Source organism: Marasmius oreades, chromosome 1 (genome assembly GCF_018924745.1).
Source record: "Marasmius oreades isolate 03SP1 chromosome 1, whole genome shotgun sequence".
Taxonomy (NCBI): domain Eukaryota; kingdom Fungi; phylum Basidiomycota; class Agaricomycetes; order Agaricales; family Marasmiaceae; genus Marasmius; species Marasmius oreades.
This window is the reverse complement of record NC_057323.1, coordinates 5010745-5029502: the sequence shown is the minus strand read 5'-3', so window position 1 is coordinate 5029502 and position 18758 is coordinate 5010745. Positions and strand designations below refer to the sequence as shown.

General features: G+C 48.0%; 2 protein-coding genes across 2 annotated transcripts; one reads left to right on the top strand and one right to left on the bottom strand.

The window, feature by feature from the left end:
* Positions 1-88: 88 nt before the first annotated feature.
* Positions 89-2868, bottom strand: E1B28_001821 (uncharacterized protein; the record flags this gene model as incomplete). Its single annotated transcript, XM_043147791.1, has 15 exons — positions 89-139; positions 215-295; positions 371-560; positions 624-665; positions 732-842; positions 903-1106; positions 1247-1359; positions 1415-1441; positions 1530-1548; positions 1608-1682; positions 1746-1807; positions 1865-2412; positions 2462-2480; positions 2535-2648; positions 2704-2868. The coding sequence occupies 15 exons, from the start codon at positions 2866-2868 to the stop codon at positions 89-91; spliced, it is 1821 nt and encodes a 606-aa protein (XP_043016505.1).
* Positions 2869-3951: 1083 nt separating this feature from the next.
* On the top strand, positions 3952-8529 carry E1B28_001820 (uncharacterized protein; the record flags this gene model as incomplete). The annotated part of the gene is made up of 12 exons (XM_043147790.1): positions 3952-4519; positions 4573-4802; positions 4861-5192; positions 5248-5701; positions 5755-5952; positions 6004-6220; positions 6274-6645; positions 6703-7101; positions 7159-7547; positions 7602-8108; positions 8159-8257; positions 8317-8529. The coding sequence occupies 12 exons, from the start codon at positions 3952-3954 to the stop codon at positions 8527-8529; spliced, it is 3978 nt and encodes a 1325-aa protein (XP_043016504.1).
* Between the last annotated feature and the right edge of the window lie 10229 nt (positions 8530-18758).

The window sequence follows — 18758 nt, the reverse complement described above, 5'->3', positions numbered from 1 at the left end:
GAATTCACTACGGGGGTATCGCAACAGTGTTTGTCTTTGAGTTTATTGCCCATTCATGAACCTAAAATTCCCCGTAGACACAACATAATCACGAGAACGCAGTACGACCAGTAGGAGTAAATATAGGAAGAGGGTGAGCCTGCAATTACAAGTTTTCAGTCATTGTAGAAATCAAACGCTCATCCTGGCGTAAAAAAAAAATAGAGACACCCACCTCCGTATTAAACACATACTTATCCAACGGTAACACATCCTTATCCGAGAAGAGCAAGTACAGGTATTTCAATGTTTCGCTCTGTAACGACCCATGAGTTCGAAGTACCACCGTGGAGAGGAAGAGCCCACGCAGCAATCAGTGAAAAGAACATACCATCAAAAAAGTCTCCATCCTATCCTCCTTCGTTGTAGGCACCTCATCCACATCAATCACACTCGCATACCCACCCGTCTCTATACGACAATGTTTCTCAATTGATTGAAATATATCCCATCCCCACTTTCGATACTTCTGATCACCTGTCAAACGGAACGCGATAAACAGGGATTCTACGGTTTCTGGTCTGTTTGATGCGTTAAGGTGCGTTAGTGAAGCAGAAGGACGAGAACCCAAACTTATGGCTTACCGGAGAATATATCTAGCGTCGTAGGGAGGTGGATGGCCTCGCCTGTGGACGTGAAAGCATTCAGAAACGCCAATAACATGCACGATATAACAATACAAAAGAACTCACCGTGCACCTTTAATATACCAGTCCGACGATGGTACATCGCTGTCCTCATTATATTCCGTGTCATACTCATCGCCATCCATCCGGAAGTACACAATTTCCGGTGACAAACCACTAGGATTAACGAGGCCAATCAGCAAAAGAATGTACCAATCCGGTAAACAAAAAACGCACGTAGCAGTATCATGCGTAGCCATACAAGTCTTCACCAATTCCTCACCATTTTCCCAATCCCTCTCCCCATAGGACGTCAACTCCTCCGCCTTAGGCGGAACGGACACAGTAGAAACAGTCGCTCTAGTCATGGTAGCCCCAAGCATCAGTGATCCGCCAAAGAAACATACAAGGTGGTCTTGTTTAGGTGAAAGACGCCACGACCTGCAACAAACATATGTAAGATTTTGGGAATACATGAGGTGGTGCGTTAAGACATATATAATAGAACATAGACCACGACACGAAGACGAAGATAAACGAACGAAACGGTGAGACGAAAGACACAGAAAGTAAGAGCTCACAATTGGCCGTCCGTAGTCCTTTCAGGGCTGAATTCAGCGGTATAGATTAACCCTGCGTGTGGACTATGTCGGATGAGATGTTCATGAATGGCGTCCACTGCGGCGGAATACATCTAAGTCATGGGTTCATACAAGCAATAGACGGAATAGAGGTGTTAAGTCACCCACATCATGATAAACGGACTCGGTCCTGTTCTTAAATATATACATTATATTAGTTCAATGGGCCGATGTTCATTTAGAAATGCGAACGAGAGGAACAATGTAAGGTAACTTAACATACCGTTTGGAGATATTGTTTCCTAGCACCGGAAAAGGTTTATCACTTGTTACTGTGAATATTAAGAGACCACGAACTCACAGCAGATATTCATAGTAAGAGTCGCCCCTTGACCCCAGTCGTATGTCAGAAGGAACGAATTTCCCGCTTTTGACACTGCCAATAAGAAATTGTCAGAAATCGCATACCTCGGTTTCCATACGACCGGATTGTGCGTACTGCATGTAGATAGTAGCTAGTCCGTATCCAGTTGGAAGAGCTCCTTTGATCACGCGCATCACCTGAGGTCCGTGTAGGTTTATGCGATTTGTGAAGATGAACAATATATTTTCACGTACATTCTCGGCTTTATCCCAGTATTCTTCGTTCGCAGTCAACATACTGAGATACCTCAACTCCAATTGAAGTGTCGACACCTCAGCAGTACTAACAAGGTGCGGCAGTGCTTTATCTGGGATACCAGTCCGTTTCGCCAAGTTAACGCTAGGGTAAGGTAGCCCACTTGGGGTATCAAACGTTGGCATGATACGATCCGCTAGCTCTATCGCCTTATCGAGGTAAAGAGTGTCCTCTCCTGATAAATGATATGCTGAAAGGAGTCCGCCGAGTACTCGGATCGTCGTCTGCAATAATGAGAATAACACGAGTTTATCGCAGAAGGAGATATTCAGAAGACGAACCTCAAACGTGCTAAACTCCGCATCTTGGTCAAAGGACAGCTTTTTCTCCACCCAATCCCTCGCACGCGTGTAGTCCTCCGTGAGACCCATAAGTTGCATGGTATCAATCGAGTCTATAACCGTATAACCTATCCCCCCTGCCTCCGTCAAATTCGTTCCTTTACGGGTTATAGGGTGATATTCGTCATCACCCATGGCGTCCCTTTCTTGAAGAGACCGTTGTTAGCCGTCCTGGTCATAGAATTGAAGAAATACCATATGCTCGCCATGCATGCTAAAAGCGAATCAGTACAAGTTGCAGCATGTACACTAGAAACCTTCAGCGCACCTTGAACGCTTCAACAACTGCGTCTCGTTTCTCCGTGTCTGCTGAGATTTCAATTTCTTTTAAATCAGGTTTTGCCCATTCCGATCCAATAATGTCCGTTACAAGTAAAGGTTTCTAGTCATTACATAGAATTGATGTAAGCACCCTAGAAGGGTCGCTAGCAACTTACAAAGTATAAAAAAGAACCGAAAGCAATCAACAACGGTATCCCCACCCATAGGAACCTTCCTGACCCAAATCCTGAACCTCGACTTGACTGCTGAGAACGTGAAGCTTCCGACGGCTTGGACGTGGCATTCTTGGCCTTTCGTTTTTTCACGTGAGTTCCGGACATGGTAATGTGTAGAGTATGTGGATGTAGAGGGAGGCCTGGGCTGACGCTGTACAGCGTCACAATCGTGCCTTGCGAGGAGGAGGAACGAAGGATGTGGTGATGCTATGAAGCTTGCAGTCGTATGAGTTGTGAGCACTTGAGCTTTCAATTTCAGCAGTTTGTCAGCAGTATAACGGGAAAACGTAGACCCGCCCCGCGTGCGACAAAAAAAATCATCCTGTAATATGTACGCACAATTGCTGTCGTTTTGAAAGCGCTACTTATTTATCGCAACTGACCCATTCAGAAAGCTTTCGTAGCTGTACTGTACAGATGGCCGCGACCTGCTTTGAATAAAAGGCCTAGACAAGGTTCTAACTACTCCATGAGCCATAGTGTCAAACTCCGAGAACGTTAACATTTGCTTCTGCTTGTACTTAGCTCCTCCACTGCCCTGAAGATGCTTAGAATTTTGTTGAGTTCTTCTTCCACTTCTTCTGGCCCAGGATATCAATATCCTCCTCTCGCTTCCAATAGGGTGTGCCCGCCTACCAAGGGGTGTTCAATCCACTAATGTTACACATGAGGTTCCTACGTAGACATAAGGTTGGGCCCGGATGAGCTATGTGCTGCATCTCGTTTTGTGATGTGGTGTGCTGCCACTCGTTGAGCCCCATTCCAACTAGATATAAGGTATATTCACACTGGTAACTAGTTATAATGTTTTACGGTTTTGCTGATGGTAGATGGTGGTGGTACAAGGTGGCAACATTGGGCAGATAGATAGATTACACGGCCTGCCAGACCCAGATCGGAACTGTGGTAGGTAGCATGTGACCGTGCTCCGCTTTGTTTGGTAAACCACACAACGCACCTCAGGCAGGGTTCTGACAGGTAACGTAAGGGGCTGATAGGCCCCCGTAGGAACCGTGAGAAAAGGGCCTATGAGGTCTTCCTACCCAGAGGACGTAATCACATCTCTCCCTACTTACACCTACCAGTAGCGCATCAACAAGGATGTAGAAGCATGTATCGTTCACGTTACCCAATCACACCTTTTTTCTCAATACCTTTTATCCTTCGCGACGCGTTTCACTCCTCAAAATGCCCTTCGGAACGGTTGTTCGTAGTCCAGGAAAAAAGCGGATGAAGGCCAGGGCAGACCACTACGTGTCCGTACCAGGAAACGCACGAAAGCGTGCAGCAATCCAGTCGCGACTCGCGTCGCTTATAGCTACTGCACGAGCAGCCAGCTCGCCATTAGTAAACGATGGCGGACGGACGCAAGAGGAGATGGTCGATATTGCAGAGGGGGAGCCAGGCAGAGATGTTGGAGGGGTTGACCAGGATGGTATAGCCGGAAGGAATGGTATGGACATCGATATTCTGGAACCCGCAGATCCAGATTCGTTCATCAGCTACATTACTGGAATATCGACACCCAGCCTGAATCTGCCTTCATCGGATAATGTCAGTACGACACGTCTCAGTGACGCGTCTTCGTTGAATATACGCTGGAAAGACCTACTCCCAACCCTGATGGATTCTTTCCTGGTCTATCGCAACAAGTCCGTGCGCAGGCTCGATCCGTTACCGCTGCAATTCACACGTCACTGTTCGACGGGAACCTGTAAACCAAGACAGTCAAAAGTGCGGTGTTACACGTTGTGCAGTGCGTGCAGGCTTCCTTTCGTCTTTATGGCGTTTTTCTGATATAGCGTACAGGTTACTGCGATATCGTGGTACCTCACTGTGAATGCCTGACATTACCTCAGGTTTTAGTGCAGCATGGAATGTTCCCCGCATCTCCCTCACGCCTACGGACCGCATTCTCCATCGAGCTCCTTGACCTGTATCATAGGTTGTGGCAGCGTTCATCGGATGCAATTACATCCTTCTCTAGTGCCCTAATTGCAACATACAAGTACCGCGGTTTTTCGTTGTATGGTGAAAAGGTACGGAGTCATCTACTTATCCGAAACTTAGAGGTTTATATTGGTCCTCTGACTCTAGGGCGGTGAACAGCATGACCCGATTCGTCGTCCGCTTAGCCAGGCTATACAATGGTATGACTGTCTTGCAGTCATGGTAGAACGCCAGGTAAACAACATCATTGATACCTGCATCTCCGAGGGTAGTGCGCCTTCTCCTACTGCTCACGCCTCTGGCTCGTCGAATTTACGGGCGGCTGTCGACACCGCACCGACGCCCGCAGCGCTTGAACCGTTTGGCAGCGGTGCGCCGGGTCCTTTCGAGGAGTTGTCCAAAGACGAGTGTGCTGCAAGGTTACAGCGCCTGTGTCCCTGCTGCTTCGGTGGTAATAAATATGGGCTTTCATTTGACGAGTAGGTGATTCTATCATATCTGTATGCTCCGTCCTTGACTTTGTTCATATGGTAGTGGTGGCGACATTCACGTAGCACTTGATGGTAATTTGCACCATCGACAGCTAGCTTCGGCTGGAGAGGGAGTTCCCTTTTATGACTCAACACGATTTCTCTCCAAGGCCTTTGTGGATAGCGTAGGAGAGCGGATGGCAGCAGCCCGAAAGAAACCACCAAAACCTCGAAATCCGAAGGTTCCTGATGAAGCAATTGATCAGTGTCGTGAGTCTTATCATGCTGCAAAGGGTGACTCGAAGAATGCGGCTTCGGATGTCTTTCGCGAAAGGGGACTTATGGGACTTGTTTGCCGACACGACATACCAGTTCTCATAGCGTCTATCGATACGCCAGGGGAACAACAGAAGTATGCGATAGCACTGTTTGAAGCACTGTTTTCCCTCATCCCCAACTTTGCTACTGTACTTGGATTATACGACATCGGCTGCGTGCTTGACCGTAGCCTTGAAATGGTGAGTATTTACGCTTCGTGACCTTATTCTATCTTTGGCTCATCACCCATAAGTATGATTTCCTGCCGTTAGAATGCGCCTCCAGATTACGGCTGGCGACAAGTGTTCTGCATGCATATGGACACCAGTGGGCATGTCAGCTCAAATACAACCCTCGGCTTCGAAGCGGATTGGGTCTAACGGATGGCGAGGGTACGGAGCGACTGTGGGCAGCATTGAGAAAGTTAATTGGTCCAGAGAGGCAATCTTCAGTAAGTTCCCCTCTCGATGGCGACTTGTTTCGTACTCATGATTTCATTTAGCGTGAACGGCGCAAATGGTTACTCGATAGATGTCTCGACTACGTTGCCGAGGAGCGACAAGAGGACCTGGGAACATGGATGACGACCAGGCTGTACAAGAATGTGCAAATCAAAGAGAGCGAGGCGAAGAATGACTTGGAACAGGTTGGGATCCCAGTAGCGGAGCTTCGTCAACATTGGAAGGAACAAAGAGATGCTCAGACCTCTGTTCGTTCTCGTGAGTAACTGTCTATTTTTTGAATACCGACGAACCCTCATTGGAAAGCATAGATGCGCACCTTCGCCTGAAGAAGGAGCTCAACAAGGTCTTACAACTCCAAGCCGAAATCGACTCCCTCGAAGAAACCATCTCTGCTACCAAGACATCTATCAAACACCTACCTCACGTGTCTCCCAATGCACTGGACACGCTCTCCGAGCTTGAGTCTGCACATCTTAGTCTGAAGGCACGCGCGGAGGACCTCTATGCTTCCCTCAATATTCCCGAAGATTTTCCTGACTTGAAAAATATCCCTTTCGACTTTCTTCGGATGCTGTTGATTGCAAGAGACCTCAAGATTAGCATCCGAAAGCGTTCAATCGGAAGCTTTTATGAGTGGCAAAAGCTGGACCGTGCCGTTGGAGGGCGCGAATTTGCACTGGGTAAGAATCTTTCGAACCGGAACCACTGGAGCTACCACTAACACAATTTTCCTCTAGGAACGAAAGCACATCAGCTCACCCGGAAGTCGATTACCAAGCGAACTCCAGCGCTTCAGAGCGCCATTCGAAAATTCAATGATCTCTGTGACAAGCTTCGAAAGCTACATAACTCAAACTATGCTGTCCCTGTTCCAAAGCCTCTCCCAACCGACTTAACAGCCCTTCGCGACCCAGAGAGGTCATACCTCTGGGAAGATGTCTGGATTTCCCGCTCGGACAATGACATCGCTCCACGCTGGTTGGTGGATGAGAATGTACGCAAGGGAATACGAGCGATGCTGACCCTCGAAAGGTGTCGTGAAGAACGTGCACGACTGGAGCATGAGGCTCGCAATATGTGTAAATGGTACAGTCAGGAGCAGCTGAGTATCGAGTTTGCATGCGCGTCGGCGAAGTGTGGGTTTTGGTGCATTCTAAAAGCAAACGCGTGCTGATATGCTTCCGTATCACTAGACTCGAAGTTCCGGACTCTCCTAAATCTGCGACTGCAGGCTCACCTGGATCTGGCGGTCCGATGGACAAATCCTTTCGCCTCCCTCTCACAGCTACGTGGTGTTTCCGAACTTCGGAGATCACCAGACTCTGCTACTCTTCAGGCCGTTGTAGATGAGTCGGTGGGGGAAGACGTAGATGAGCTGATCGAAGAGTTCCATGATATTGGATTTGTGGATGCTACGGCTGATCAGTATCTGGCCGAGGTGCTGGATGATGTGGGTGAGATGTCAGATGATTATGCGGGTGAGGACAATAATGGGCATGCGAGTGAGGACAAGATTGAAGAGGGCCATGTGCATGCTAAGCAAGAGGACAGTAACAACATAGCATTCGATTGGTTGCTGCCGGTACGTAGGCGTCTTCTTCTTTACTTTACCAATTAACGTTCAACGTGATTTCAGTCAGGCCTTCAACGCGACTCAAGCCTTCTCTTTCTAGTGAAGACCTTCCCACAATGGCGTACTGCAGGCGACTTGTCGTCAATCCGGGAGCTCACAAGTACCATTACCCAGATGCGGTACACATTTAGGAGTGAGATGCTCGACAGGATAGATGGTAGAACTTCGCGTCTATGCGGAGATTCTATAAACGCCTGTGCTGTGCTTCTACAGGAGCTAATATCTAGCGACTCTTCGATATCCGGGAGTGCTTTATCTTCGCCAGATACAGCCGGCAAATTCGCTATCCTTTCGACCTATGTTACTCCAAAAATATTCGAAGAGCCTGGGAATCAAGGAGTTTGGCGTTTAGCGAGGAGGAGTAGGTATTGGTGTTATGAGAAGTGGATCCTACCGCTACATGACAGGGAGATGGAGCATTGGCTTCTAGCAGTCTTCTGTTTGAAGTCTCGCAACATCTACCTGTTCGATAGTTTCGGATCGAGAGTAACTGTGAATGCCTGGGTACCTGTGAGTAATAGTAGCGAATCCTCCACATTAGAACTAATATTATCCTTCAGAAGATGTATACTATCCTCTCTTCGCTCGTAGAGGCTGCACAAGAACATGGTCATCTGCAGTCCGTATCAAAGTCTAACTGGACTGTACGACCGTTCAATGTACGTATCGCACAAGTTTTTTTTTACTTATGGATAGAAACTAATCTCTACTTAACCAGGATGAACGACTCCAGTCAAATGGTTACGACTGCGGGGTATGGGTTTTGTATACTATGACAGCTATTTTACGTGGAAAGACTATTCCACTCACACCAGAGGAGGAGATAACAGGTTTCCGTGTGTGGCTTTCAAAAATGATACGGTATCTACCATGTAAAGTACTCGAGCCCTCAGAATCACCCTCATCAGATGGCGAGATTGAGATGTATTAGATAGACTTTATTACATTACATTCCCTTGACCCAACCTCGTCAGACTCGACTGCCTCCGGTGAAGAATAGGCGTCTCTCCTCATACGCTGATTGAAGCTCAAGGACATACAATGATTACTGACCAGCGGACTGTGATCGTAAGGAGTAGTAAGGAAACGTAGGACACGCGTCGTACTTGTCGCCATGGATCCTCCCATCCGCCGCTTCTACTGCTTCTACCGCCTTCGACGCCTGTCTTCCTTTGACCGATAAAAACGCGCTCGCCTGGCCTTTTTTTTTACTGCTTTTACCACCACCACTGCAAAGCAAGTCCTCAATTTACGCGTCGTTTTTTACAAGCCCTATCTCATTTTATCTCTTGATACGCTCTCCACGTGTTCTTTTTTTGCTTTTTGATTCTTGGAGGTACGCATCAGGAAAATGCAGATTTGTTAATTAACGTTAATTAACGTTAATTAACATGAATTAAGGGTATTTAATGTTAATTGAAAATTAATCGAATTAATGGTAATTAACGTTAATTCGCTAGGTTATAAATTTAATTAATAGTAATTAACAGTAATTAACAGTAATCAGTAAGTAATTACCAGGGATTAGTACGAATAATAGTACACATTAGCAAGATAATTAGTAGAAATTAGTATGAATATAATACAAATTAATACCAATTAGTATGAATATAAGATAAATTAATACCAATTACTATGGATTAGCTCAGGCTTAGGTTTCTTTCGATTCATGTAAAGCAATATGGTGCTTGATTAGCAGGCGGGTACGTTAATGACAAAAAAGAAAAATCTATATAGCCCCGTTTTTTACAGGCCAGAGCATCCTTCAAACATCAGCCAATTGATCAGCCCCCGGGTCCTCATCCAGCTCCTCATCCAGCTCCTCATCCAGCTCATCCAGCTCATCCAGCTCCGTGTTTCCTGTAGCGTTCGGCATCCATTGGCTGTGTACTACATTGTCTTTGTCTTCATTAGCCTCTTCATCCGAGTCACAATCGTTGAAATCGTATGTCTTTTCGACAACGCCGATGTCAGGAATACCACTGAGCAGACATAGTCAGTAACAAGTAGAGAACGACGGCAGGAGATGTCACCAAGCAAAACCATATAGTTCCCGCATGATCTTGTGGAAAAACTCGCCATCCTTCCCATCTTTCATATCTGTCAACATGACTACTTTCTTCTGGTATTCCTCCCTGGCGAGTTCCTCGCTAAAGGGTGCCTTGACTTTGCCCGACGTTAATGTATCCTTGAGTGCACAATGGATCTACGAAAACTCAGCAAAAGAAAATGTCGAGTTACGACCCGACGTACCGCTGCGGCCGAAGTCGCTAGAAGAGGGATAGATACTTCGCCACCGAGCACCTGGAACTGCTTCTCGAACAACCGGAGGATAGAACCGGAACCTCCACGAGAAAGCCATAGGCGGCAATGGTTCAACACTGCATCATGAAGGAACGGCTTGCTCTTGAGTGGGCGACGGCTGTAAGACTTGAGCATTATATACAATAGTCAGATTCCAACCAGTGCAACCACAGAAAAAGACCCACCTTTTTCCCAGATGTACCTGCGTTTTCCGTCTTGGAAGGATATATGTAGAGGTCATTTCTGGTCTCCGCGTAGGCAATATCAAGGCGATTCGAACCACGCAGTTTGTAGTCTGTTTCGACAATGCCGGACGCGACTGTCTTGCTGCTGGATCGGAACTGAAAGAATCGCGTCATTGGCTGCGGGAAAGTGACCAACCAGTTAACACTATTGAAACAGGCGTAAAGAAGGGAAAATTCACCAGCTTGGAAAGAAGACGAAGGAAAACGGGATCAGTGTCGAATCGTTTGAATATTTCACGGGCTTCTTCGGTAGTCCGTGCATCAAGGGATTTTCGTCGTCCGAAATTGCGCGCGCTGGTAAGCATCATGTTCTTCATGAACTCGGTGGGAGTTGCATATTTCGGAAACATATTGGTGAATGCAGCATACTCCATTACAGTGGTAATGGTTAGTTTTAGAATCCTTCTGAGTGTTTGCGGCTGATTCTTCAAAAGGCACACGCCACCGGCAGAGATGACAGCTGTCGCTGCTTCGCTCCATACTACTGGCTTGCTTTCAGTGACGCCCCGAGATATACCCTTGATCTCCGGGCGCTTGGAGGGGTTAGACCGCTATAACGCATTGAGAGTTTGGGTTAACTTACCTCTTTAACGTGTTCTTGAACGCGCTTCGACTGCACGGACATAGGGCCGTTAGTAAGATAAGAGAGTTGGATATCATGTAGGAACATACTTTGGCGTCAATCGTTGTGGGAGGGGTGGATGCCGAGACCTTACGAACAAGGGTTCTAGTAGAAATAGCCTTCTTGTGGGTTTTTTCAGGTGCTGGTTGACTCTCGCTGTCCGCTGAAGATATGTCAGATGCCGGTGGAGGGGACGAGTGTACGACAGCTGCACGCTCGACCCCGAGTTCGACATCCGAGTCGAAAAGGTTGCCAGACAAATCATCGATGGTCGGGAGAACTGTTGTGGACAGCTTGATAATCTTGGCCTGCTAAAACGAGTATCAGGCAGCACGTTATGCACGAGACAAGACTCACCTCATATCTGTACTGTTTAGCTGTAAGAGGTGTGTCATCCTCATCATCGCTGAGCTCATCCTCTTCCTCCGACAGCGAACTGTCACCCTTTGCCACGCCTATATCATGTTCGAGCTCCTCAGATGAAGATTCTTTATCAAGTTTCGGGGGTCGCCCTGTGCAAAGGTGAGTACATTGAACTAATATAAGCCACATGCGTACCATGTATATGCGACTGAGTTACCCGTCCCACTTTTCTGCTGTTGGACGGTTTCTCACTGGAACGTATGGCGTCGGGGACCTTCTCCTGTACCATATTTGATGCGTTGTTGGGACGGCCCGTCTTAACATTCGCCTGCGTGACACTCGAACCAGACTTGGGTGGCTTAGAGGGTTTAGCTTTACTATTCTTCACAGCTGGAGAATAGTAGAACATCAGATACACAGTCACCGGTGCTACGCAGAAACAGTCTGGCCTAGTTGTTCCAACACCTCCATCGTTATGTCTTCATCTGAGTCATCGAAACCAGGCGGTCGTGGGACATTGCCGTCTATATACATGTGAGCTACTTTACAGACAAGAAAAATGTTAACGACACCTTTTGTTGCTTTGAGTCGCTTCGCCTCCGCTTCTTGAATGGCACTGGATAGGGCGCGTTCACGTTTGCGACTTTCAAACGCAGCAGTCGCACCCGGACCCTTATTACGAACTGCTGTCATCCACACTGTAGAACTAATGAGCATTCAGTACATGGGTGAAAACCAAACGACGTACCACCATCCTCTTGAGCCTTGCTTTTGCTCTGACGAACAGGCAGAGCTCGCGTAGGTGCAGAGGTTTCAGCGTCACTTTCGGTGTTGGGAATAACCATGTTCTTGCGACCTCTACGAGCACGGGGGGGGCAACTTCTACGTCGCGGCTGTCGTCATTTTGTTCGGTTTGTTCTACGTCGACATCCATATCTTCACGACTGGCGTCATCTGCAACCAGAACTGTTAGCAGTAAAATGATCAGTGAGGTAAAAAGCTACCTGGAACGGGTGCTTTTTTTTTCTTAGTCTTGTCATTCTTCTTGTTACTTTTTTTGGAGTTTCCTTCAAAATCAGGAGGTGTAAGAATGCGGGACACGGTGAGGGAGGACATAACTTACCCTTGGGCATGTTGCTGGGGCAAAAGCAAGAGAAAGCAACGATGTGTGGTCCGGGGGTACCTACAACGGAGGACCACATTGCTGACTTGTTTGATTCCTCGTCGATAAACGTCGTTTTGGCGAGCCTGAGTGTGAAGTAATGCAAGGATAAAAGACTATCGGTGGAAGTAGGCGATTTGCACACAGGCAATCCAGGGTCAGGACATACACGGGTATATATCTGCATCCTACAGCTAGGAATGTAGATATACAAGTATCGGCAGAAAGTACTGTAGATATCGTCGACGGTTACCCAGATCGCAGGGAAGTAAGCGATTTCTGAGGTAACTTCACCCTACAGCTAGGAATGAAGGTACAATAAAGGACACTTTCAAATGTTGGCAGTCTCAGTAGGGGGTTAAAAACAATAGGATTCCTAAGTAATGACCGCTAGATGGTTGCTGCCCAAACCATACACCGACAGCTGGCATATGGAAGTGGGACATGTCGTGGTACAGAAGAGAGTTAAAAATTGTCACACTATCACACTCGTCACATATAGCGGGGGTCACTCGTTGTATTAAAAAATGATATCAAACAAGCTGATACTACCAAAATACATGGGGGGGGTTCCTACTAGCTACATAGTGTCCAAAAAATACAAGAAACTAAACAAGAAATACAACATTTGAGTTGTTGACTACAAAATTCTCAAATACCCGCAAATGTCTGTAAGAAATGGCTAGCCAGCTGCCGGTTCTTTTCCTGGATCTTCGGAATAGAGTAAGTGAAAGATACAGCTTTTCTCCACCTAGTCGCGTTCATAAGGTACCCCCGGCCACTTGAACATTCGCGGAGTCGATTCAGATACCACTTTTCGCAATCTTTCGACCAAAAATCGAGGTTGAGGCCGCCGGCCATGAAAGGAGCAGGGCGAGGCCACCAAGACATGTGCGATGCTTCAGCTGCGTTCGTATTTACCTGATCTAGTAGGGCTGTCAAAATCTAACAGTAAATTTTTAACTGCTACACACTTACCTCTCTCCACCATATAAACTCCGCAGAGCAGGTCTACTTCCACAGGCGTGAGGAAATCGTCCCAGTATCCCGCTCCCTCATGCTCCCAGAAGCATCGTCCTTGCCTTTGAAGCCGTTCGGGGTCACCGCCAAAATTACGTTCTCTTCTGACACTGTCGTCGTCGCCATCCTCGACAGCAAACCACCCGCTAGCACCGCAGCGCGCCCCCTGGCTGATCGTAAGAACTGATCACGTTCTGTTTCATACGCCCTCCAGTCATGAATATCCGGTGTGTAACCAGCACGCCGGAAGCCAAGGAAACAAAGAGTTGACGCATGAGCGGCTTCTCGCCACAGAGCCGCCGCTTGAGGGGGTGGGTCGCCACGGACGAGAATGTGGAACCGGATACCGTGTCTTATTAGCTGAGAGGCAACAATGTGGAGATCAGGGCCCCAAGCACAGCGTACAATGTGCAGAACCGATACAGGGCACTTTATAAGTAGCACCATTTTTGGGGCGAGAAGATCGGATTTCTTGCGGACCAGGTGCCAGACCTCGTTGTCGACAGTAACTTTGATGACGAGTATCTCCCAGTTCAATGCATCTGATATGTACGATGAAGGGTCGGAGAGATCGTGGCTCGGAAGAGAGAGGGGGGATGTGTGGGTTAGCGATAGGATGTGGAAGAATTGACGCAGTTTGTCCATGGTTTCTGAAGGTGGGTCAGGTTCAGAGAACATGGCATTATTAGGGTTGTTCCGCCAGCGCCCATTCCCCAACAGATTTCGGGTGGTGTCAAGGTCGATGAGGTCGACGCCTTCCCTCTCCCATTCACAGTCACTGAATCCGTAACGCTCAAAAGCGACCTCTTCCATCCTGATGGGTACGAAGTCGGCCGTGACTTCATCTTCTGCTTCTGGATAGCCCCCAATTGCTTTGAGAGCTTCCCCTGAAGTGGTCTCTGTGTCTGTGATGATGGGTGGGCCATCTGCGATCTCCCCATCCTCATCCTCTTCTTGCTCATTACCTCCCTCCACCTGTTCTGGATCAACTCCAACGTCCGTATCCTGGGGTGCATCTTCCTCCCAGTCGTCGTCCGAGTCGGGATCAAATTCACCGAATTCACTACAGAGATCCCAGGTGTTGGAGAAACCATCGTACCTCTTTTGCGCATCCGAAAGACGTTCCCACTCACTCTCTACTTGCCCTCGAGTGAGACACGTCCTGACTCGGAAACCGCTCCGATTATCCCAATACCAACACACTGCCCCTTTCCGACCCGGTGCGTGGTATTTGCTAGCCTCTCGTTCTCGATTCTCACGAGACCGCCTCTGTACAGGTGTTTCTAACGCCAGTCGCTCCTGATTTCTCCCGTCCCGGCGAGCAAAGAATTCCTGCCAAGTCTGGCCAGGACGCTGACCAGAGTTCTTCTCAACAATGGGCGAATCGGAATCGGGAACATTGAAGTAACTCTGATAAGGAGCATACTGTTGTCGAGGATGAGATGAGGAGGCCACAGGCACTACAGAGAGGGAATCTTCAGGGTTGGGATGCGGGTTATCGTAGACGCGCGCGAACAGTTTCCAGAACTCTTCATTGGTAGGGAACACATCTGCCAAACTCTCAAATATGTGGCGGTAAACCGTCCATGCACCATCTTTCAAAATAGTCGTTCCAGTCTCATTGTACTGCCCCTTGGTAACGGTGCCTAAGTCCTTCAACTCTCCCCAGTGAACACACACCGGCACGTTCAGCTGGCGGTAAAACGACAGCAACAATGGTGTGGTGCGGTGAGTAGCATCGATTATACCACCTGTACGCAGAACGTCCTTGTCATTGGCGTACGATCTCTCAAATGCCCCAAACCATTCAGGATGTATACCGTTTTTGGTTTGTAAGCGTTCTCGCCAAGTGTAGTCGAGATGCAACCTTTCTTTACGCCTCAACCACAGCAGACTGAGTGTTCCTGCTGCAATCAATGGTAGGAAGGCATCCCTAGAACACTGGGCAGCCTGCTGGAGTGCAGCAATCGATTCATAACCATGCTGGTACCCATACGATGCTGGGTATGACCACAGAGAGATTGTCGGGTCCATCAAGGACGTATCGGGCTTTCCCTCCTCCAGCATAGCGAGGACCAGTTTTCGAAGGTGTTTCTCCAGCTGGTCCCATGCAATCGTAACATCTCTAGCTAGAAAATACTTACGTCCGCCAGCGGCCTGACGAACATAAGGGAAACATTCGTTTTTGTGGTCAAGGCAGCTAAAAAGCGAGCCTTTGAACACATTCCACTGAGGTACAAGAGGTAAGAACGGATGGGCATGATGTATCCAGTTGAACTCCTTGAGGTGTACCAAGGAGCGATGCGCCGTATCGGAGAAATGAAGGGCGTTGTACGTTGGTACGTGAGAAGGGTTGGTTTTCGCAAAGCGGCTTATGACAGTGAACATTCTTCCATTCGCGACAAAGTGTGTGTGCTTGCCGTAGACGCGTGCTGTTGGCTCATGCAGAGAAACATTGGATTGGGTAGAATTCTAAGCAAATTACGCGTCAGATTCATAAATATCGATGCAAAACGATGCTAGCGTGATTTTATACGTACGAAGTTGGTATATCTCATCATCTTGAGTGCGCAAGATAGCCTGCAGTGACAGATGTTCGCAAGTTGATCAGGTAACGCTAATCCTCACACCCACAGCTAGGTGAAGAATACGGTTGAAAAGAAGAATGGAAAAAATTGGAATTTTGAGAGACGTAGAGTGGTGGTGGTAGATGGCAGACTAGAACTTTGAGAGACGGAGTGGTGGTAGAGGACAGACCAACGATAAGACATGTGACCTTTGACGCGTCGCCCATATAAGGCAGTGCCGGCCTCGCCACTTTTCTATACAGTATGCCTCCAACCCAGGGAACTCTGTATACCGTACTCCGCAGAGCGACGGATACACATATCGACATAAAAGTCTGCCCCCCTAATTGCACCACTCGCGACGGAGACCCTCAGCCACTCATAACGATGGGGATAGACGCAGCCCGTTTCGACCAGCCCTTCGTAAGTGATAACCGATTGCGACGTACGATGTACATGATACTACTTTCTATCTAGATCGTCAGACTGTTGCTACCGTCGATGCAGACCCCACCCCTAACAGAGAACACTCCTGCCGACTTCGAGAGCATCACTGAGCCTGACAGTGATCCCATCATTGGTTTCGAGGGCGTTATCGAGCCTGACAGTGATCCCATCGTTGACTCTGACAATGAGGGCAACTGGATGGTACACATGGACGCGGTCGGTGAACATGTCATGGAAGAAACCCCTATGTATTCGCCTCTTGAGGATGGCATCCCGCTCACCCAAGTTACGGAAAGCCAAATTGCGGCCCTCGATGTCCCAGACGAGTCGTACGAATTCCCAACCCCTATGTGTTCGCCTCTTGAGGATGGCATCCCGCTCACCCAAGTTACGGAAAGCCAAATTGCGGCCCTCGATGTCCCAGATGAGTCGTACGAATTTCCAACCCCTTGGAATTTCCTGCACACTCCTTCAGGCCAGCACGGGGCACATAACGGTACGTGAATGATGCAAACTTGGCGTAACCCTGACTGACACGTTTCCAGAACCTTCAACTCCGAACAAGCGACATTCGTTTGGATCTCAACAGCCACGGACGCCTACAAAACGTAAAACATACGACACTCGGCAGTTTGGAGGTGTGAATGACCCACAAGATTACGAATGCGACCCGATGTCGATGTATCGTACTGGTGGGATGTTCTAGTGGAGGGAGGTGTATTGTGTAGACAGACTGGTATGTTCCGTAGATCAATTCGACAGTTCATATATAGGCAGCTACTTGGCGAGTCCCTTTCTCGTTGTGATATACCCTAGACAAAACTTCATGAAATAATACGTCCCCTAACCCGTTCCTGAGCGATTATACGTTGATCAGCAGTTCATAGTGTTGGTGAATGTCACTAATACGTAGCCATGAATATAACGTTATATTGACGATGTCAATAAGGAGACACACCTTATCAATTCACTCACTCTAACCCCCCCACACCCAATTTTCATCATTGGCATCCTCCCATCGCGCAAAAATGGGTCCACGCCAAGGACGACGCTCGTATGCATAAGCCGGTATCGTTAACACCTGATACGGTGCTTCCCTCTCTGCAAATTCTCGCAGAAATCGTTCGATGTAAGGATTTGGCGGGAAGGGATTGTTCGGTTCTTGACGGAAGAAAAAGAGGTTGTATCCTACTCGCTGATTTTCATCATCGTTCGGAGCTGTCATTTCGGCGAGCACAAGACTTGCTTCCGGATTGGAGCTACACATGTAGCTATGTGGAAAGCCTCGGTGTACGATCGGAACAGGTACTGAGAATAGAACCCCATCACTGGAGATGAAGATTGCAGGCGATGTGGGCTATGGCACGATGGTAATGATTAGTACTTGTTCTTAGGACTGCGCACAATCGAACTTACTACGTCGTTTGAATCCCAATAAGCTATCTGCTGGTCGACCTCGTCGGACAGAGGAGGACTATCAGGTACGGGCATATTGGGGCGATTGGATAGTGTGTTGGGATCTGAAAGGTAGTTGTAGCGGCTGGTACTGTCCCGGGTACTCAAGATCTTCACAATCACTGATTTGCCGAACCTGAAAGTCGAGTAGCGTAAGGAGAATAATAATCGCAGAGGAGTAAGCGATTGGAAACTGGCCATCCAGGGACAGCAAGGCGTAGAGTCAACTGCGATCGTCGTCTATCTCCATCCTACAGCTAGGTATGCAGATAGAACGCTCCCATGAAACTCCATCCTACAGCTAGGAATGCAGTTAGAACGCTCCCATGACCCCCCATCCTACAGCTAGGAAGGGAGGGTTGGAGGTTTGTTATCGATGATGGTGGTGGGAGGAGAACAGGTGTGACGATTGCGACACATTGTGACTGTGAGTTACTAAGTGACAGTGAGTTACAACGTGACTTACTACTATTTGACTTAACTCACTCCCACCACGATGTTGAACACCTTCCTCCCTACATCTGCTGTTAGGAGGTCGGTTGTTAGGGTATCTTCCTCTGTCTGTGGAGGGAGGCGCCTAGACGTCAGCTGGCTTCATATCCAAACACTGGCCTTCACATAAAGACCTGTCCAAATGCCCGACTTTTGCGATGGTTGTGGAGGGGAATTCACCTCTGCTGGGCTACACCACCACTTCAATCAAACGACGAACTCCGAGTGCATCCGCTATGCAAATTCTCTGAGTGGATTTCCCGCCCCCCCACCTTTTTCCGACGACATCGAACCCCCCGCAGATATAGAAATACACGACTTCGAAGACTTTCGTTATTTGGACTTCGACAGTGACCCAGCAACATTTGATGGCGACTTCTTCGGAAACGAATACACTATGCATGACTTAGGACAAGTAACTGAACCTTTGACCGGCGAGGACGCTCACGACGAAGACAATACTTATTGGCATGCACACAATTA